At 44.0% G+C, this 23,588-nt stretch overlaps 1 protein-coding gene across 8 annotated transcripts in view; it reads right to left on the reverse strand.

The window, feature by feature from the left end:
- The window catches only part of LOC106570261 (receptor-type tyrosine-protein phosphatase U), a 326,028-nt gene that overhangs the window by 143,713 nt on the left and 158,727 nt on the right, over positions 1 to 23,588 (reverse strand). For all 8 annotated transcript variants that reach the window (XM_014142386.3, XM_014142381.3, XM_014142384.3 and 5 more), the window contains exon 3: positions 11,467 to 11,738. In XM_014142386.3, the coding sequence (XP_013997861.1) occupies positions 11,467 to 11,738 (272 nt within the window). The remainder of the gene's footprint in view (positions 1 to 11,466; positions 11,739 to 23,588) is intronic.

The raw sequence follows: 23,588 nt of genomic DNA on the forward strand, positions 1-23,588 counted from the left end.
TACTATTTTACCGCAGAGGCACAACGAATACATAAACACTGCAGTCCATGCAGATGGGGTTTACTGCATTCATAGATTCCAGACTTCAAATAGCACTACACTTTCAAGTCATTTAGCCGGGCTTGATTGAGCTTTCCTGTCACAATGGACCAAATGGAAAAGTCACTGACAGCCACACAGTGTAAAGCTCTGCAAATGATCCTAAAAGCTCATCACAGACAATAATATGTTAGCTATGACTGAAACCAGCAGACTATGATAGGTCAGATTCCAATATCATGCACTTCAACGAGTCTGGGGGCATCCCAAATGGCACCCTATTCCTTATATAGCAACCCCAGTGTGTCGCTGTGTTGACCAACACATCAGGCTCTAAGTGCCTGGTCCGGACCAACAGCACCGCACAAGGCCTCCTCAGATGGACACAGGCCATGCTTCCCTGTCTGCTAATTTATTAGTATTCTTCATTCTTATGCGTGGGCGCTTAGAGAAGTCTGGACGATTACCTTCTCCATTCATCAGGCACTGACGCACCCCGACGAGCACGCACTGGGGCTGACCCCATAGGCTGTTGGTCGACCGAGATTTCTTTAGTCGAGCAGTAGCATAAATTGTTCAATGTTTTAAAAAATCGTGGTGTACAAGACAGCTGTCTGATTCACGCCTCTGAGTGGACTGATCCATTGTGGAGGCCGTTGGGATGGCACAGTCCATCATTCTAAGGTATGTGCTACTGAAATTGTATATGGTTATATTATGTAAGAAAATGGTGCAACACAAATAAAACTAATATTTTATAACAAATGCACTTTCTCCCGCGTTGGATAGTGGTTGCTGTGTGCGGCTCTGAAACACAATGTGCTGTTGAATCGCTGCCTTTTCCTGACCATGTTGTTACACTGCGTGCACAATTATTAGGCAAGTGAGTATTCTGATCTTATCATTGTTTCTATTCACATTTTCGAACTCCAAACCATATAAACTTGAATGCTTATTGGATTTACTCATTTTCAGGTGATATGTATTTGTGTAATGAGGGAGGGTGTGGCGAAAGTGAATAACACCTTATATCAAGGTGTGCATAATTATTAGGCAGCCTCATTACCTCAGGTAAAATGGTCCAAAAAATAAATTTAACTGACACTGAAAAGCCAAAAATGTAAAATGCCTTTCAGACGGATGCAACACTCTTTAAATAGCTAAACTATTGAGGTGTGACCACCGGACATTCAAACGTTTTGTTGCGAATAGTCAACTGGGGCGCAAAAAACACATGAGGAAGAAAAGGCGCAAATTAACTGCAAAAGACTTGAGAAGAATTAAACGTCAAACTACCAGGAACCCATTATCCTCCAGTGCCACCGTATTCCAGAACTGCAACCTACCTGGAGTGTTCAGAAGTACAAGGTGTCAAGTGCTCAGAGACATGGCCAAGGTCAAGAAGACTGAAACAAGACCACCACTGAATAAGATTCACAAGTTGAAGCGTCAAGATTAGGCAAAGAAATACCTGAAGACAGATTTTTCAAAGGTTTTATGGACAGATGAAATGAAAGTGACTCTTGATGGACCAAATGGTTGGGCCCGTGGCTGGATCAGTAATGGACACAGGGCACCACTTTGAGTCAGGTGCCAGCAAGGTGAAGGAGGGGTACTGGTATGGGCTGCTATCATTGAGGATGAGGTAGTTGGACCTTTTCGGGTTGAAGATGGACTGAAACTCAACTCCCAAACCTACTGCCAGTTTCTGGAAGATTCTTTCGTCAAACAGTGGTACAGGAAGAAGTCCTCAGCATTCTAGAAGGCCATGATCTTTATGCAGGACAATGCTCCATCACATGCATCCAAGTACTCCACTGCTTGGCTAGCCAGCAAGGGCCTCAAAAATGCCTGAATAATGACCTGGCCCCCTTCCTCACCTGACTTAAATCCTATTGAGAACTTGTGGGCCCTTCTCAAACATGAGATTTACAGTGATGGAAGACAATACACCTTTTTGAACAGCATTTGGGAGGCTGTGGTTGCTGCCTCAGCGAAAATTGATCGTGAACAGATCAAGAAACTCACAGACTCCATGGATGGAAGGCTCATGGCAGTTATTGAAAATAAGGTTGGCTATATTGGTCACTGAATATTTTTGAAAGGCCAAAAATTTTATATAATTGTCATTTTGTGTTACTTATCTGTTACACTTACTCTAAAAATGGAGAATAAACAAGTGAGTTGAGAGAAATAATTTTTGTAATTTAGTTGCCTAATAATTCTGCACACATATATTTCCCTGAGAAGGACAAAACTCGCTTTTCCTTTGTTAAACATTCAGGTTTGAGGTTCAATAACATTTTGGATTGACTGAGAGCATTGTGTTTGTTCAACAATACAATTAATCCTGAGGAATACAATTTGCCTAATAATTGTGCACACAGTGTAGAGTTAAGAGATGAGAAAACAGCCCTTACCTTATTGTCTAAGAAAAGTGAGGTGAGAGGAAACCCCAACTTAATTAGGTCTGTAATCAATAGCCTAACTGTTAAATGTGCCTGGCTTTATAAATCATCAATATATCTACAGAAATAAGACAGATCTTGCTTCTGTTGCCTGTTTGAGTGTTTCGTTGATAGCCTACTGATTCCGTGAGCACCAAGCCTCACACAACAATTTCACAAATTCGTCTGTTTTTAATATTTGCTATGCTGTAATAAAGGCACTTTATAACACTTTTTTTCATTAGACCAGCACCTCTGGTATTATTTAGCATTTATTTAGTGTTGTTTGCACTGTTCCAAATTGTCAGAAAAATTATATTTATAATAATAACCCTCCTTTTTCCTTGATCAAATTCTTATTGTTATTACTATTATGATCATCATTATAACAATAAGTAATGTAATTATCATTAGTAGGCTTAATATAACAGCTTTGTATAACCACCATAGAGCTGCAGGCCTAAGAGCACATTCTGTTTAGTCTTAATACCATAACTTACTTAGGCCTGTATTTCAATACTTAGAAAGGTGACTTTACCAATAAATAATTTTTTGCGTTCATGTCATCACACAGCATACGAGTCATTCATGATGTGAAATGCATTCAAGCATTTTAGTTTTAAAATAAAATAGCAAAGCGACCATTGAATAATTAGCGTAAACAATAAATAGACCTAAACCGTTCCATTTTGGAAACTGCATTCACAAATGAATGCGACTGTTTTTAAGTCTTTGCTGTAATAACTTTTTGGTCCACTCATATTTTTGGGGGTCGGGGACAGCCCTAACACACACACACACACACACACACACACACACACACACACACACACACACACACACACACACACACACACACACACACACACACACACACACACACACACACACACACACACACACACACACACACACACCCGGCCATCCATTCACTTGCTCAGCACTGCACAGAGCCTTGACACTACCTGGCTATCAGTATCAGACCCTGCTCAGAGCAGAGAGGGAGAGGGGAGATAGAGAGGGAGTGAGAGAGGGGGAAAGAGAGAAATGGAAAGAGAGTGACAGAGAGAGGGGCAGAGATAGAGAGAAAGAAAAAGAGACAGAGAGAGAGAGAGAGAGAGTGAGAGAGAAAGAGGGAGGGAGCGAAATGTAAGGAGAGATGGTGTAGGCTAAGCTACATTGACATTGGCAGTCACGATAGGCCTGATAGCATCATAAATATTTGATAGCAAAGTTCCCCCTCATCTCTACTACCCACACCTGCAACACCCTCATCTCCAATACCCACACAGGCAAAGAAAGGAAACATCTATCTATCACTGCACACAAAGTAAAGGTGGATTTGTTTAAAGGAACAGAATCGTCATCAGTTCTAGGTTGTGACAGTCTTCCTGTTTTATTTACCTATTTCCTCTTGTTGCAACCACGCAGAGCTACAAAGAGAACGGGGAAAGAAGCAAGGTAGATATAACACTTACAAAAAACAACAGTGATGTGAGAATCAAGGCCAGGCTTGTTGAAACTCGTGAGGTGTTTCTGTGCTGTGTCTGCTCCTGTCTGTCTCTCAGGCTATAGAGCTGTTTCATCATCCAAGCAGAGAGAGATGGGAGAAATAATATCAGACACCAAACTCTAAATACGGATCACAAAAACACTGCCTTCGGATACCGGGAGGAGGGATGAGGCAGGACGAGGGGAAGGAAGAAGAGGGATAAAAGGAAAAAAAGGAAAATTCACTCATACATTTTAACATGAGCTTCCCTCTCCCCCTAGCTGCTACAGCTCCAGTTCAGTTCACCTCATAAAACCCAATGGTGCAGAATTACACACTTCTCTATGCTGAATCCCTGCTCTGTTCCCTTCCCCGTCCTCGAAAGGAATACATACAATCAGCTGGCTGGCTGGATTGGTGGCTGGCTGACAGGCTGGCTCGCTGGTAGTCAGGCTGTTTGTTGGCTGGCTGGCTGGCGATAAAGGTTTACAATAAAGAGGATTTGTTGGGTAATTATTATTTCTGGATTCTAGTTTTCATTTTCATCGCTATGGGAGTTATTTATGCACGTGTTCTTATGATAAAGCTTGCAATTTGTACACGGACAGACTCCATTGATCCACACAAGTGGTTTAATTAATTCAACAGCTTCAGAAACCATTGGAGAAACAGGAACATGTTGCACAGTTATTGCCAGAATGTTCTGTTGATGGATTTGTTATGGTTAATAAAGTGGAATGAGGGTAGAATGGTATTGACTGGTATTGACATTGTGGCAGTAAAACACAGTAATTTATGACCTGAGATTCAGTGGACCTCGTTCAGCTAGTAGGCTGAGGAAATGGACACACACAACTACAGTGCCTTCAGAAAGTATTCAAACTTGTATTGAAATTGTTTCAAACATAACACTTTGTATTCAGGACAAAAAGTTCATTGCTTTGCCACGTTTTTCCAGTGTTACTTTAGTGCCTTGTTGCAAACAGGATGCATGTTTTAAAACATTTCTATTCTTTACAGGCTTCCTTCTTTTCACTCTGTCAATTAACTTAGTATTGTGGAGTAACTACAATGTTGTTGATCCATCCTCAGTTTTCTCCTATCACAGCAACTCAAACTGTTTTAAAGTCACCATGGGCCTCATGGTGAAATCCCTGAGCGGATTCCTTCCTCTCTGGCAACTGAGTTAGGAAGGACGCCTGTATCTTTGTAGTGACAGGGTGTACTGATACACCATCCAAAGTAAGGGCTAGGCGTCCCGCCAGCGGGACACCTGTCGACAACTTCCGGTGAAATTGGAGGGCACACAATTCAAATATTTTTTATTTTAATTATGGATATTAAACATTAGGTACATACAATTGTGTTATATCGGTTAAAAGCTTAATTTATTGTTCATCTAACTGCATTGTCCGATTTACAATAGGCTTTACAGCGAAAGATTGTTTGAGGACGGCGCCCCACATCAACATATTTTTCCACCTGCACAGGCTTCATAAAATCACAAATAGCGATTAAATATTCACTTACTTTTTGAAAATCTTCCTCTGATTTGCAAACCAAAGGGTTGCTTCAACATGTATGGTCGTTTTGTTAGATAAAATCATTCTTTATATCCCAAAAAGTCTGTTTATTTGGCGCCATCGATTTGAGTAATCCACTCGTTCATCATGCAGAGAAAGGAATCCAAAAAACTACCACTAAACTATGTTAAAACAAGTCAAAATACATTTATTTTTAATCCTCAGGTACCCTAAAATGTAATTAAACTATAATATTTCATACGGAAATAAGTATGTTCAATAGGAAAGCAAAATTAGCAGGTGCGCGTCCTCTTGTCGCGTGCGCCGCGGTTTCCAACTCCAACAACCAGGATTAAAACTCAAAATTCTTCCTCGTTTGAGAAGAAACAAGCCTTAAACCTTGAACAAAGACTGTTGACATCTAGTGGAAGCTATAGGAATTGCAATCTGGGAGCTGGATTTGGATATGACCCTATACGTTCCATTGGAAGAGCATGGGCTCTTAAAAAAAAGAAATTCTGGTTGGTTTTTCTTTGGATTTTCTCCTACCATATCTATTGTGTTATAGTCTCATACATTATTTTAACATTTCCACAAACTTCAAAGTGTTTTCTATCCAATGGTACCAATTATATGCATATCCTGGCTTCTGGGTCTGAGTAAAAGGCAGTTTACTTTGGGCACGTCAGTCAGGCATAAATTCAGAAAAAAGGACCCTAGCCCTAACAAGTTTTAATAACTTCACCATGCTCAAAGGGATATTCAATGTCTGTTTTTTTTTATACCCATCTACCAATGGGTGCCCTTCTTTGCGAGGCATTGGGAAATCTCCCTGGTCTTTGTGGTTGAATCTGTGTTTGAAATTCACTGCCTGACTGAAGGACCTTACAGATAATTGTATGTGTGGGGTACAGAGATGAGGTAGTCATTCAAAAGTCCTGTTAAACACTACTATTGCACACAGAGTGAGTCCATGCAACTGATTATGTGACTTGTTAAGCACATTTTTACCCCTGAACTTATTTAGATGAAATAAAGAGAGAAAGTGTGAGAAAATGAGTCCTCCTCCTTCCTCCTCCCATTTTCTGGCTTGGTTCTATCCCCTTGTACCTCATCTCCTAAAACCCAGGCTGTTCTCTGAGCCTGCCCAGGACTGATAGCACCAGGAACCATGAATAATCAGAATTCAACCAGAAAGACAAACACCCAATTGAGACCAATTGAGAATATTATGTGTACAACGCAAAACCCAAACAATGCATGCAGAGCAGAATTAGGTCTATACCCGCTAGTATTAACATCCAGAAAAGAGCTGTTAAATTCTACAGTTACCTAAAAGGATGCGATACCCACACATTCCACCACAAACCCTCACCTACGGAGAGATGAACCTAGAGAAGAGTCCCCTCAGCCAGCTGGTTCTGGGGCTCTGTTCACAAACACACCCCACAGAGCCCTCACCTACGGAGAGATGAACCTAGAGAAGAGTCCCCTCAGCCAGCTGGTTCTGGGGCTCTGTTCACAAACACAAACAGACTTCACAGAACCCCAGGACAGAAACACATTCAGACCTATCCAAATTATGAGAAAGCAAAAAGATAACTTTTTTACACACTGGAAAGAATCAACCAGAAAACAGAGCGAATTGTAATGATATCTGGCCCTAACAGAGAATACACAGTAGCAGAATACCTGACCACTGTTACTGACCTCACATTAAGAAAATGCTTGACTATGTACAGACTCAGTGAGCATAGCCTTGCTATTGAGAGAGGCCACCACAGCATATCTTCTCTCGAGAGCCAGGTCTGCCTATGCCCACTGCCCACAAAATAAGGTGGAAATGAAGGTACACTTCCTAACCTCCTGCCAAATGTATGACCACATTAGAGAGACATACTGTATTTCCCACAGATCACACAGACGCACCAAAAAATGTAAAACAAATCAAACATTGTTAAACTCCCATATCTGTTAGGCAAAATACCACAGTGTGCAATCACAGCAGAAAAGTTTGTGACCCGTTGCCATGAGAAAAGGACAACCAGAGGAGCACAAACAACATTGTAAATACAACCTATATTTATCTGTTTCTTTTCAACTACTTGCACATTGTTATAACAGTGTACATAGCCAATAATAAAACATTTGAAATGTCTATTCTTTTAAAACTTTTGTGAGTTTAATGTTCACTAATGTTTCCCTTGTTTATTTCCCTTTTGTTTATTGTCTATTCCATTTGCTTTGGCAATGTAAACATGTTTCTCATGCCAATAAACTCCTTTGAATTAAATTGAGAGAGAGAGAGGCACAGAGAGAGAGGGGCATAGAGAGAGGGAGAGACAGAGGCATAGAGAGAGAGGCATAGAGAGAGAGGCAGAGAGAGAGAGGCAGAGAGAGAGAGAGAGAGAGAGAGAGAGAGGCATAGAGAGAGAGGCAGAGAGAGAGAGGCAGAGAGAGAGAGAGAGAGAGAGAGAGAGAGAGAGAGAGAGTGAGAGAGAGAGAGAGAGCAGCTGAAGGAGAGGTAAATACAATGTTCCAGCTGTGCAGAGACAGGTGCTCTACTCGCTGCACCACAGAATATACCCTGCTACAATTACACTAGCTAGGCTACAATCTGTGCCCTCTATACACACACTGTCAAGTACACTAGTGTGTAGACTCTGTGCCACCTAGTATATACACACTTTCAAGTACACTCTCTAGGCTACAGCCTGTTCCCTCAGCCCTGTATACACAAACTGCTAAGATAAAGTTCCATCTTCAGTTTCTCAGACTTTCTAGTTGTGTTTACACTAGAGAGAGAGAGACAGACGAGAGATAGCCCAAGAGAGACATGGGGAGAGGAGAGAGAGAGACAGAGTGAAACAGACAGAGCTAGTTGGAGAGATGTGGAGAGAGACAGATAGAGGGAAGAGAGCACAAGAGAGAGGTGGGGAGAGGAGAGAGAGAGACAGAGAGACACATGTGGAGAGAGAGAGACAGAGAGATTGTTAGGGAGATATGGAGAGAGAGATAGAGACTGAGGAGAGACACACTTAAGTCTGAGGGCCGCTGTGATCACTCTGTCTTTGTCTCTCTTTAGTCTTTAGTGCTACGTCTATTAACTTCGTTCCTAAGCAGGATTTCACAAAACGAGGAGAACGTCTTAAGAGCTTCATAGAATATTCAGATAGTGTTTGCAGCTACTTCTCCTATTAAACTCAATCACCTCAACTCTCCCTCTTTAAGATATCAAAAGACTGGGACTGTTCACCTGCCACTGATACCAAAGTAGCAAGCTTCTCACCTACACTCTAGCCGACAAGACACATCTGAATAGTCTACTATTACTTGAGGCAGAGACAATGAATGGTAATGGCACTTCACTGACTGCTCTGCTCTTTGTGATTGCTTTGGGGGGGCTATAGCTAGCTCAGTCTCTGATCAATCTCCAACTACAGAGCACGTAGTCCATCTTTCTCCTCCAGGCTGTCTCCTGCTGGCCCCTGGGGGCTTCTCAGGGAAACCTGATCTCCATCTCTCTCGCTCTCCCTCACCTATCTCTCTCTCTCTCCCTCTTTCTTTTAAGGCCCATGTGAAGCAGTCCCTTTCTCTCTTCTTCTCTCTCTGGTCTCTCTGGTCTCTTTTTTCTCTCTTCTCTGTCTGTCTGTTCCTGGCTGTTCGTCAGGGTCCCGTGGGGCCGATCTGTTGGCTGGGACTGCTGGACAGTGATCCTTATCTGGGGGATTGGATGAGTGAGCCCTCTGGGGCCTTCACTAGCACTTTGAGCCGTGACAGAGAGAGAAAGGGAGAGGAGGACAGAGGGAGAGGGGGAAAGAGTAGAAGATAGATCATGGCAGAGAAGGGGAGAGGAATAAGGGGGTGAAAAGGAGAGGGGGAAGGGGAGGAAGAACATGGGAGGCAGTGAGACTGCCCCTTCACAGTACAGTCAGAGAGACGCATCACTGCAGGGCAGGATTAAAACCCTGCACCGGTCATCCTCTCAGTCTTTTACCTGCTTCATTACTTGCAGCAGAACCTCTTACTGCTCTATGGGACCAACAAAGCAATCTGCCCCGTGTCTGTCTGTTTACCTGGGGGGAAGACTTAAGACGTCACACCCACCCACACGTCTTCATTTCCACTTATATAACACATAACACCCAGGCTGCTTCAGCATACACACACATTATCAGGGTGGTAAATTATACCGCTAATGCATTTCTAATTTCAGACAGACGCAACAAACACAGCTCTACTTTCACCTAACCACCAGGCCAGGCAAGGCTTGGTCTGATTGGATATTGGATCCCAACGCCCCTGTGTCCCATATCCGCTTTCCCTTCAAATGGTAACACACACACACACACCCTCTTCCACCGTGTGAAAAAGGTGGGAGACTGTGGCGGGAGGGGGGGGGGGGGGGGGGGGGGGGGGCAAGAGAACCTTTTGATGTTGCTGCACAAGAGAGGAAGAAAAGCATTAACTCTTAATCACTATGGGGTTGTGTTGTTGGCCTGGAAGCTGAGGATACTACCACACAACACTGATCCACACCGGGCCTAATCTCATTTAGGATGTGTTGATTTATTGAGATGTGTCTGGGACCAGGCTCAGAACTCTGAGAGCAGACCAAGGTTATGGAGGCAAACACTCCTCTATTGAGGGTCACACGGAATTGAGGTCAATTGACTGTTCAGCTGAGCCACACTCACTCCCACAATCCTTTACCGCTGCCATTGATTTCAAAGGGAGAGAAAACATGCACACAGAACAGACGCACAGGCATACACAGAAACACACACACACACACACACACACACACACACACACACACACACACACACACACACACACACACACACACACACACACACACACACACACACACAGAGAGAAACCCACACACAGACACACACAGCTATTGGCTTCTCGTTAAGGGCGTTTTGGAGGAGGGCGAATGAGAGACAGCTAGAGGTATAAATCATAGGATTTAATGAGGCTGCTTCCAAACAGCCCACCACACACACACACACACACACACACACACACACACACACACACACACTAGCCATAACAACACCATCAACTAAACCCAGGGCAGAACAAAGAGATATTTATGACTCTGCTGCACTGGGGGAAATTAAGCCATACATATATGTAAACATAAAACACATACTCTAATATAGTACATTTATACTCCCATGTTGTCACTATGAAATAGTGCAGCAGTGTTTCCCTACCCACTCCTCTGGGACCAACTGGTCATTTGCACATATTTGCTCTATTCCAGGAGCACAAGCACAATAGATTAAACGAATTAAGGGCTTGATGATTCCCAGCTAGCAAGCATACTATGGTGAACCAATAGCGGCCCGTCTCTGGCATAGTTTGCGGCCCGCAGCTGCAGTTTAATCAGTGCTAGAATAGAACATACAGTACCTACTCATTCAAGGGTTTTTCTACCTCATGAAGCTGGTTGAGAGAATGCCAAGAGTGTGCAAAGCTGTCATTAAGGCAAAGGGTGGCTACTTTGAAGAATCTCAAATATAAAATATATTTTGATTTGTTTAACACTTTTTTGGTTACTACATGATTCCATATGTGTTATTTCATAGTTTTGATGTCTTCACTATTATTCTACAATGTAGAAGATAGTAAAAATAAACAAAAACCCTGGAATGAGTAGGTGTGTCCAAACTTTTGACTGGTACTGTATGTGTAATCAATCAATCAACCAACCAACCATTAGTTAGCACTCACCTGGTAATCACTGGTCCAGAAGGTGCTAACAGCTAGCTCCATCTGGTGCCACTCACCCTAACCTTCACCTGGTTATAGATCCATTTTACTGTCGATGTAGCATTAGCATAGCATTGTCTCTCCCCTAGCACTTGCTGGGCCAGAAAGTGCCAACGACATAGCTTTAGACAAAGAATTAGCATAATGTATGTGTTAACACATATGTATCATTAGCGCTCACCTGGTATTCGCTGGGCCAGAATGTGCTGACGGCTAGCTCCACCTGGTGCCACTGGCGTCCATGTGAACCGGAGACGTTCCAGACGGCGCTTCCCCGCGGCCCCCCGTTGACCCGGATGTAGAGCTGCAGGTCCCCGGGGGAGTGGCCGTCGCGGCTGTACAGGAAGTAGCTGAACTGGATGCAGTGCGTGTCATTCTCACTCAGCGAACGGAGGAGGAGGTGGGCCCGCTGCCCCGCGGCATGCTGGGACGAGTTCACCATCATGAACGACCCTGGGGGACAGCAGGGAGGAGACAGGGTCAGATGGTTATAATGCAATTCCTGTCAACAGAGACGGAACTTTAGGGAAATCTCCATGATTTGAGGGAAAGCGTTTCTCTGCTCTACCTCTGTCTCTACCACAGGCAGCTGGTGGCACCTTTATTGTGGAGGACGGGCTCATAGTAACAGATGGAATGGAATCAATGGAATGGTTTAGAACACATCGTTTCCATGTGTTTGATTCCATTCCATTCACTCATGATTATGAGCCGTCCTCCCCTCAGCAGCCTCCTGTGGCCCCCCCTCTACCTCTCTCTACCTCTCTCTACCTCTCTCTACCTCTCTCTCAGACCGTATAAGGGTTTCTTTGTCTGCCACAAGGCCTCAGATATCCCCTGTTCAAAGCTCTGCTTTATGGACAGACAGGGAGAAGACAGACAGAATTTCATTTAGAGACTGAGGTTCACAGAGCCTCTCATCCCTCCCCTTCTGATTCTCTCTCTCATCCCCTCGGCACTCAAGGTTGTAGCCTGTCGCCTGGCCATGACACAGGTGTCAAACAGACAACCCGACAAACAGAGGGAGATTTGCCTTCACAGCTGTCCACACACCTCAATGGATGAGCGAGAGCGAGAGCGAGAGAGAGAAACAGAATGAGTCAAAGAAAGAGAGAATGAGTGATAGGGAGATGTCCATGTTGATCACACCAGATTGGGGGCAGTGTTCATGAGGGAATCCCAAAAGAGTATCATTGTAACCATTCTAATCTTCTAATAATGATCAATGGGTCACAGTACTGGAATTTGTTACCGAAGCAATCTTCTAAGTGCTTTAAAGACACAGCTGTAGTGTATTCTCTATGGAAGGGCAGGACAGGATGGGTGATGTACTTGAATGAGTGTGTAATCAAGGACTCAGTGCCCTGCCACTTCTACTGCCATTAATCACACTGACACTGTTATTAGGCTGTAATGGCAATCTAGGGAGTACTTTGAACACCAGTGATTACGCACGCACGCCCACGCACACGCACACACACACACACACACACACACACACACACACACACACACACACACACACACACACACACACACACACACACACACACACAAAGAGCGATGGGCTCAGGCCCAAATCCCGGTGATCTTCCTGGAAGTGAGAGCTCCCCTCCCTCCTTTCTTCTCCTCCTCCTCTTCCCTCTTTCCTCAGCAGGTAGAGTGATTAAGATACTACAGCTCCTTGGGGACCTTATCGCTCTCTGTCCCTGACCTCAGGCTGGCGCTGGCTGCCTTCATAAGGAGGTAGTACAGCATGTGACCTATAGCATGTCTCTACAGCTTCAGCACTGTGACCTCAACATGCCTTTCAGACAGGCTGCCTCTCCTCATTGCAATTCCTCATCCCCTTGCCCTCGGGTTGCACAATTCCAGTAACTTTCCTGAAAATGCAATGGATTCAGGATTTCCTGCTTATTTTCTCCTGATTTCGGGAATCTTCCAACCATGATTTCTGGAAAACCTGGGAATTTTGCAATGCTACTTTGCCCAAATCAGAGAAAAACAAAACACACACCAAAAAAACACAATAGAAGGTAACACAGACAAACAGGTGGTGCTGGTTCAATGAAACCCTGGTCTTGTCGGATTGCTTTGCTTGCTCACAGACAGAACAAGGAAAAAACTGAAGAAAGTTCAGTCGTTCGCATCAAAAGTTGGGATTTCCCAGACCAACCAAGACCTACATCAGCCAGGTCACAGCACAGGGCTGCTCAGTGTTTAATTAAAAACCTCGTACAGTCTCAAAACCTTGAGTCCCCTTTACTGTCCAAAACATCCCTACATCCCTTTCCTCGCTCTTCTCTTTCCTGATCCCTGCCTGGACAAAACATCCCTCCGGTCTCTTTTCTCATCCTCTCCTATCCCATCTTCCCTGACCTCGACCCTGAACCCAGCCCAGACAGAACCATCAAGCCTTCACTAAATTCCTACTAGCAGCTTCTCCTCCTCGGGGGGACTGGCAGGCAGTATTCTCAGAAAACATTGATTTTCCCCTCGCTTCCCTTAGAATCTCACCTACATCCAGAGTTGGACCAGAGCAGGCATCGACTTGGCCCCTACCGGCCCCTGCGCCCTCACTGTCACCATGCCTCTGATGTGTGGAGACTCCTGGAGGCTCTTGGGGCCACGAGGCTAAATTGCTTTTCTCGCAAGATCAGCACGCAACTTAACTACTTCTCCATTTCTAGTTTGAGATTTGAGACCAGGTAACAGGCCTATGTGTGAGAGGGAGAAAGCTGTATTGGGTAGGGTATGAGATGAGTGCTGTGACCAATAGATAGACAACAAAGACATTAGCTGGAATTGAATTGACCCTGGCATAGCAATGGTAACGCATTGTCTTGTTTACCAACTGTAACCCAATCTTACACAATTCTTCCTCTGAAAATAGGAAGCTTCTAGTTGTTGAACAGTGCTGGAAGGCAGGGAGAGAGAACGAGTGAAGATTAAAATATGTCTAGCTAATTCTGACAGGCCCTGGAGCCTGTATGGAAATCAAATTAAGATTTGTTCTAATCTATCTATGCAAAACATTATTACACTCACTGAGGCAGATATACGCTTATCTCACAGTTGCAGCCACCTAGTGGTGACTTAGGAAACTGCAGCAATCAGATTAGGAAACCCATTCTTTATCAGACGAAACTCAACTGACAAATGAGGGACTTCCGAATATGGAGGCCATAATCCACTAAAAACAAATAACTGAATCATATTATTTTTTCATCAAGAGCTGATATGATGAACTGTCTGGGACATCTTTTTCAGAAGGTGAATATACTTCAAGAGAAAATGGAAGCTAAAGCTCAAAGTGAGTCTAAAGACATGGGTTAATACTGTGTCTGCTAAACATACCAAATTGCCATCCTTCACCTGAGCGTGATTGAGTCAGTCCATTTTATAAATGCATTAATTAGAAATAAAACAGCTTCTGATAACCTTTCCTGTCCATCCTTGAGGAGTGAGACACACACAAAGAGGCAAGTACACACACACAGAGAGGAAAGTACACACACAGAGAGAGGCAAGTACACACACACAGAGAGGAAAGTACACACACACAGAGAGGCAAGTACACACACGCATAGACTCTTTAACTTGGTTTAAAAATATCCGGAGCTGCTGAAATATTCTCCATCAATCCATAAAGGCAGATAAGGCTCCCCTGTAACCCTGGCTAGCCCTGCCAAAGATGAGGGAACACACACACACACACACACACATTAAGAGATTAGGGCACAGCTCCGACTTCCTGCATTCCTATCAGAACGTCAGATATAGCATATAGGGTGGGACCCAGAGTCTCAGGTCTCACTGCTTTTATCACACACACCAGGAGGAAGGGGAGGGGAGATATATAGGGAGAGGAAGAAGGGGGAAAAGGAAGAGTGATGGTGAGAGAGGTAGAGATGGTGAGAGAGTTAGAGATGGTGAGAGAGGTAGAGATGGTGAGAGAGGTTAGAGATGGTGAGAGAGGTAGAGATGGTGGAGAGAGGTAGAGATGGTGAGAGAGTTAGAGAATGGTGAGAGAGGTAGAGATGGTGAGAGAGTTAGAGATGGTGAGAGAGGTAGAGATGGTGAGAGAGGCAGAGATTTTGAGAGAGATTTTTGATTGTTTATTTCACTTTTATTTGTTATCTATTTCACTTTTATTTGGCAATGTAAACATATGTTTCCCATGGTCAATAAAGCCCTTTGAATTGAATTGAATTGAGAGAGAGATAGAGCAAGTAAGATAGCGAGAGCCTCGACGTTCGTTGCCTTTATCTTTATATTTCTCTCCTCCACCATTTTTTAAGCTTTCTGGCTCCGCTCCCATCAATAATGTTTTGTATAACTCAGCCAGGCTTATTCTGAAGCCAGACAACACCATCGTTCACAGCCAAACACCATGCATTTTAATCACAGTATTCTATCAATGGCTTTCTGTTATTTTTCTGCTATTTTCTGTTTCATCAATAGAGGTTAAATAAGAGTCTTGCAGTCTGCCAGGCAACGTGTCTGTTAATCAACTTGGTGTCGGTGTGTGTCCAATCAGCCTTTATTCTTATTATTATGTTTGTGTGTGTGTTAGTCTATTTCCACTGCTGATTGGGGGCATTCGGAGAAGGTCATCCTGAAATGTTCAATCCCGACTGTTTTTGTGTTTTGCGGTTTCATTTGTTTGTGTTTTATTTTTTTAATACTGTAACCTCAGGCTACTCTCAACTCAGATGATATTTGAAGGGCGGTTGCGGTGGTCAATTGGGAACATGCAGATTTGCCTTGCTGTTTGTCCGAGAGTGTGTGTGCTGCTGTAATGTGTGATCTTTAGAGCTGGTTGGCAGGGCACTGAGCTCGCAGGGCTGTGCTGTGTTGTGTTCACTGAGGCCGAAAGGCACCGATGCAGATTCTGCCATTTACAAAGTGACACAGTGCTTACACTGTGCAAATGGGAAATGGGCTAACCAACACCAGCTGCTCATGAATGCAACATAGAGAGACTCTAGCCACACAAACACACACACATACAGCTAACTTCCGTACACAAACAATCAGAGTCCGTCTGGCTCTTGGGTTGGGAGCTAACGCGATTCCCAAGGTGAGGGACGGGATCTAAACAGACGACCGAGACTCGGTTACAAAAAAAATTGAATTATTACTAAGCTTGAAGGGATTGACTTGATATTGACACTGTATAATGAATGACAGCCTCTTTTGCTGGTAGAGGAGTCAACATCACAGCTAGTCACTGTATGCAAGACCTGAACTGTCATTGTTATAGTGGGGCGGCAGGTAGCCTAGCGTTTAAGAGCGTTGGGCCAGTAACCAAAAGGTTGCTGGTTTGAATCCCCAAGCCGGTAAGGTGGAAAAATCTGCTGTTCTGCCCTTGAGCAAGGCAGTTAACTCCAAACAACAACTGCTCCTTGGGCGCCGATGACGTGGATGTTGATTAAGGCAGCCCCCCGCACCTCTCTGATTCAGAGGGGCTGGGTTAAATGTGGAAGACAGTTGTACAACTGACTAGGTATCCCCTTTCCCTGTAGCAGCACTGTAAACACACACCCACACTCAACCTGTCTCCTTTTCTCTCTGACTACATTTGGCCTGCCTCCCTTCCCCAACTGTAAATGACTTTGTTAATGTCTTAAGGAATCCTCGATCTCCCTCAAAGTTCACTGCTAAGCCACCTGTTACAGCAGCATGTCCCACCATGGAGAGGAAGGGAGCCACGTGCCCTGTTTTAGAAAAGACGAGAGGAGGTGAGGAACACGGAGAGACAGAAAAGAGAAGCCTGCGAGGCACTAAGATGAAACAAATAGTAGATCACACACGTTGAAAGAAAGAAAGAAAGAAAGAAAGAAAGAAAGAAAGAAAGAAAGAAAGAAAGAAAGAAAGAAAGAAAGAAAGAAAGAAAGAAAGAAAGAAAGAAAGAAAGAAAGAAAGAAAGAAAGAAAGAAAGAAAGAACTGGGAAGGAGAGGAGTGTTATACAGTATGGAGATGCTTTGGCAGACAGGGGGAGGGGTTGGAGAGGGTATAGGGTTGTCAGCACACTGAATGGCTGGCTGACTGGGTGGTAGGGTGGTAGGGTGGCTGGCTGGCTCAGCTTGTACTGTACTGTAACAAGGATCTAGAAACAGGCGAATAAGACATTCTCTTAAATGAGTTTGTTTTTCTATCACCACAGCGGAGATACAGAAATACCTCAGACATCAGGTCTTTGTGGAGAGGAGACACGGAGGAAGGAAGGAAGGAAGGAAGGAGGAGGAAGGAAGGAAGGAAGGAAGGAAGGAAGGAAGGAAGGAAGGAAGGAAGGAAGGAAGGAAGGAAGGAAGGAAGGATGAAGACACTAACCATGCCCTGTAAGGAGTGTGTTGGGTGGGAAGAGGGTGGCTCTGCAACATGAGCATGTGTTCCCAGGTAGATTAACCTGAGGCTGGTTAATAAAAACATCCTGAGAGGAGAAAATAACAGTATGGAACAGCATTGAACTATTTTCTATGTTTCTTCGTTTCTCAGTCTGTGTTTCTCTCTCCCTCTCTTGGACTATCACTGACTATCACTGGCTCTCAGCGGCACTGCAGTGCAGTTGATACCCAGCCCAGGTATGAGGTCTGCCAGTGTGGACCAGGGCCCAGTGCTCCCCTACCTCCCCTCCTCCCCCAACATCCAGTCGGTGTGATAAGACAGTATCAGTTACAGCCCTGCTGAGTGTCAGCGGCGTAAGTGCATCTGGAGGAGAGTAGGGAGTTGCAGAGAGAGCTGAGTTGCATGCAGATCACCTTCAGGCAGAGAGGAGAGAAAGGCCCTGGCCAGAGACATGTTCACAACCTGGCCCTACATACAGTGCATTCGGAAAGTATTCAGACCATTTGAGTTTTTCCACATTTTGTTATGCTACAGCCTTATTCTAAAATTGATTTAATTTTTATTTTTTCCAAATCAATCTACATACAATACACCATAATGGTAAAGCAAAAACAGGTTTTTAGATTTTTTGGCAAATTTATATATACAGTTGAAGTCGGAAGTTTACAAACACTTAGGTTGGAGTCATTAAAACTTGTTTTTAAACCACCCTGCAAATTTCTTGTTAAGAAACTATAGTTTTGACAAGTCGGTTAGGACATCTACTTTGTGCATGACACAAGTAATTTTTCCAACAATTGCTTACAGACAGATTATTTAACTTATAATTCATTGTATCACAATTCCAGTGGGCCATAGCTTAACATCCACTAAGTTGACTGTGCCTTTAAACAGCTTCGAAAATTCCAGATAACGAGGTCATGGCTTTAGAAGCTTCTGATAGGCTAATTGACAACATTTGAGTCAATTGGAGGTGTACCTGTGGATGTATTTCAAGGACTACCTTCAAACTCAGTGCCTCTTTGCTTGACATCATGGGAAAATCAAAAGAAATCAGCCAAGACCTCAGAAAAAAATTTGTAGACCTCCGCAAGTCTGGTTCATCCTTGGGAGCAATTTCCGAACGCCTGAAGGTACCACGTTCATCTGTACAAACAATAGTACGCAAGTATAAACACCATGGGAACACGCAGCCGTCATACCGCTCAGGAAGGAGACGTGCTCTGTTTCCTAGAGATGAATGTACTGTGGTGTGAAAAGTGCAAATCAATCCCAGAATAACAGCAAAGGACCTTGTGAAGATGCTGGAGGAAACAGGTACAAAAGTAGCTATATCCACAGCAAAACGAGTCCTATAATCGACATAACCTGAATGGCAACTCACCAAGGAAAAAGCCACTGCTTCAGAACCGCCATGAAAAAGCCAGACTACGGTTTGCAACTGCCCATGGGGACAAAGATCATACTTTTTGGAGAAATGTCCTCTGGTCTGATGAAACAAAAATAGAACTGTTTGGCCATAATGGCCATCGTTATATTTGGAGGAAAAAGGGGGAGGCTTGCAAGCTGAAGAACACCATCCCAACCGTGAAGAACAGGGGTGGCAGTATCATGTTGTGGGGGTGCTTTGCTGCAGGAGGGTCTGGTGACCTTCACAAAATAGATGGCATCATGAGGATGGAAAATTATGTGGATATATTGAAGCAACATCTCAAGACATCAGTCAGGAAGTTAAAGCTTGATCGCAAATGGGTCTTCCAAATGGACAATGACCCCAAGCATACTTCCAAAGTTGTGGCAAAATGGCTTAAGGACAACAAAGTCAAGGTATTGGAGTGGCCATCACAACTGCCCTGACCTCAATCCCACAGAACATTTGTGTGCAGAACTGAAAAAGCATGTACGAACAAGGAGGCCTACAAACCTGACTCAGTTACACCAGCTTTGTCAGGAGGAATGGGCCAAAATTCACCCAACTTACTGTGGGAAGCTTGTGGAAGGCTACCCGAAACGTTTGACCCAAGTTAAACAATTTAAAGGCAATGCTACCAAATACTAATTGAGTATATGTAAACTTCTGACCCACTGGGAATGTGATGAAAGAAATAAAAGCTGAAATAAATAATTCTCTCAACTATTATTCTGACATTTCACATTCTTAAAATAAAGTGGTGATCCTAACTGACCTAAGACAGGGAATTTTTACTAGGATTAAATGTCATGAATTGTGAACAACTGAGTATAAATGTATTTGGCTAAGGTGTATGTAAACTTCCGACTTCAACTGTATGTAAAAAAAGTAAATATCACATTTAGATAAGTATTCAGACCCTTTACTCAGTACTTTGCCGAAGCACCTTTGGCAGCGATTACAGCACTGAGTCTTCTTGGGTATGACGCTACACGCTTGGCACACCTGTATTTGGGGAGTTTCTCCCATTCTTCTCTGCAGATCCTCTCATCTCTGTCAGGTTGGATGGGGAGTGCTGCTGCACAGCTATTTCCATGTCTCTTCAGAGATGTTCGATCGGGTTCAAGTCCGGGCTCTGGCTGGGCCACTCAAGGACATTCAGAGACTTGTCCCGAAGCCACTCCTGCGTTGTCTTGGCTGTGTGCATAGGGTCGTTGTCCTGACGGAAGGTGAACCTTCACCCCCAGTCTGAGGTCCTGAATGCTCTGGAGCAGGTTTTCATCAAGGATCTCCAAAGAGGCCAAAGAGTTCAATCTTGGTTTCATGAGACCAGAGAATCTTGTTTCTCATGGTCTGAGAGTCCTTTAGGTGCCTTTTGGCAAACTCCAAGCAGGTTGTCATGTGCCTTTTACTGAGGAGTGGCTTCCATCTGGCCACTCTACCATAAAGGTCTGATTGGTGGAGTGCTGCAGAGATGGTTGTCCTTCTGGAAGGTTCTCCCATCTCCACAGAGGAACTCTGGAGCTCTGTCAGTGTGACCATTGAGTTCTTGGTCAACTCCCTGACCAAAGCCCTTCTCCGCCGATTGCTCAGTTTGGCCAGGCGGCCAGCTCTAGGAAGAGTCTTGGTGGTTCCAAACTTCTTCCATTTAAGAATGATGGAGACCACTGTGTTCTTGCAGACCTTCAATTCTGCAGAAATGTTTTGGTACCCTTCCTCAGATCTGTGCCTCGACACAATCCTGTCTAGGAGCTCTACGGAGAATTCCTTCGACCTCATGACTTGGTTTTTGCTCTGACTTGAACTGTCAACTGTGGGACCGTATATAGACAGGTGTGTGCCTTTCCAAATCATGTCTAATCAATTCAATTTACCACAGGTGAACTCAAATGAAGTTCTGGAAACATCTCAGGGATGATGAATGGAAACAGGAGCTCAATTTCTGAGCTCAATTTCAAGGCTCACAGCAAAGGGTCTGAATATTATGTAAATAAGGTATTTCTGTTTTTACTTTTGTATACATTTGCTAAAATTTCAAAAAATCTGTTTTCGCATTGTTGTTATGGGGTATTGTGTAGACTGATGAAGATATTATTTTATTTAATTAATTTTTGAATAAGGCTGTAATGTAGCAACATGTGGAAGAAGCCAAGTGGGCGAGAGGGTAGAGAGGTTGAATAGGGGGCTAGGCTTAGGGGTCAAGTAGTCTGAACCAGAGTGATTCAACTTGACATTATATCATATAGTAAGTGTGAATCTGTAGCCTACATCTTCACCACAATAATATGAATCAGATCCAAACCTGTAACTTGTCTTAAATGTCTCTAGCAACAAGTAATACATGTTGGGTAAGTTACATGTTTTGGGCAGTAGGGGGCACACACTACTTGCCCTATAAGCCTTAGTGTTCTCTTCTCTAAAGGAGGGTATGCCAACAAAACAATATCTCTTTAATCCTACGCCAGAACACATGGCACACTGATGGATTAAAACAGGGTGGCTTACATTTTGAATCTGTCACTGAATGAATGGGGTGAATGGGGGGCACCAGTCTGATCTCAATGTATCAAATCATCTTGAGAGAGCAGCCAAACGGCCCAACGGCCAAACGGCCCAACGAGAAACAACAAAAGGCTGCATGTGCGCTTTTCAAAAAATGTCCTCCTTCAGCTCTGATTGGTCGCCACAAACACAAAGCATCCAATGGGCTTTCCAAAACAACCTTGCTCAGATCTGATTTACCTCCTCAGACACAAAGCTTCAGCCTCAGCCAATGGTCTTGGCCAGCATTGTTCAAAAAAGGGAAAACAAAACAGGCATTACTTCATGTTCATTTGTGCTCCTTAGTCTTTTAGAGGCACGCACTGCCTACTTATTCAAAAGCTGTTACTCATTCAAAAGTCATCACTCCACCAAACACACACACAAAACCCATCACTCAGGCAGATATAATTGAAAGACGTTTGTAACCCAGGATCTTAATTCACATCCTGCATAGCTGCAGTTTAATGGTGACGGCTTCTCGCAAATAAAGCTGTTGGTAATTGAAAACAATAGTCATCAATCAGTATAATAAGCATCTCCGGCTGAGGACGAGGAGGAGAAAACACCCGCTGTTCTATCAGTCCATCAAACCTTTACGAGCATAACACACACACACACAGACACAGAAACACACACATGGAAACACGCCGTTCTTTCGTCCATCAGGCATTTACGAGCATATCGTCCTAATCCTTGTCACATCCACTATGGACAGCCGCCTACAAATCATCAGTGATAAGGCTTGACCAATGAAAGCCCAAGGAGGAAACAAACACATGAGGAGGCCCCATAAAAGAACGAACCCCAGGCCAGTGCCCACGGCCATTCAGCATAGCTATGGAATTCAAAACAAACTCCGTGCTTACTTAGTGAACAGCTAGGGGGGATAATATCAGGGCAGAGATATGACAATGTTACTCTTTATTTTCTGTGCAAAATTGAGGATTGCCGTGAGAGTGGTTGAATGTCATATACTGTGTAACAGAATATGCAATACAAAGTAAATGTTGAAATGTTTTCTACATAATCAAACACCGTATTTGACATTTAAAGAAACAGATCTCTGGTATAAAAACATTGGTTTACTAGATCAGTATATGTGAGAGTCCGAGCTGACTCAGACTGCCTGCTTCAGAACAACAGGGGTGTGTGGTACCAGCCAGTCTACCATCCCAAATGGCACCCTATTCCCTATTTAGTGCACTACTTTTAATCAGGGCTCATAGAGCTCTGGTCAGAAGGGGTGCGCTATCTATAGGGTGCCATCTTTGTTTACCCATTCCCTGGGCCACAGACCCCCTAGCATGGTCCAGAAACAACAAGACAACAATAGCAATGACAGTGGCTGTGACCTATAACAACAGCATGGGGACTTGTTTGCCTGCTGTTTCTATCCCATGAGGGGTGACAGAGGGAGTGGCAGAGAGACAATGGGCCTGAACAGACAGAGTGTGTGGGGGGGCTGGTGACACACATGGTCCCTGAAGCACCGCCAGGCCCAGCCTCCTTCTCCCACCAACCCCATGACACCCCAAGCAGGGCAGCTACGGGGCACAATCTGGCACTGGGTCAAAGAATCCAATGAATCCATGACAGAGAGGGACGCACTTGAGAAAAGGGGGACAGAGGAGAGAACTTCCGGACACTCTGTTTGAGACGGGTGAAAGAGAAAGAGAGGCAGAGAGAATAGGAAATGGAACTTCACTGCCCTTCCACCTGTCAGAGTGTATGTGTGTGTGCATGCGTAATTGTGTGCTGTGTGTTATATACTGCACAACCCTCTGTTGTGCATCTAAAGATTTCCAATTGTCTTCAACCCAGCTGGGAGGGGGATGACACCTTCTTACTACACTGCGCATTTTTATCTAACTACATTCATTTCTGGGGAAATGTGAGGAGCGTCAACGACTACGTCAACGGCTCTGAACCTTCAGTTTATAACTCCTTCACTACCTCTATTTCGATCTAACCCTCCCTCCACACATCCTCCTCTACT

Source organism: Salmo salar, chromosome 14 (genome assembly GCF_965601325.2).
Source record: "Salmo salar chromosome 14, fSalSal1, whole genome shotgun sequence".
NCBI lineage: Eukaryota > Metazoa > Chordata > Actinopteri > Salmoniformes > Salmonidae > Salmo > Salmo salar.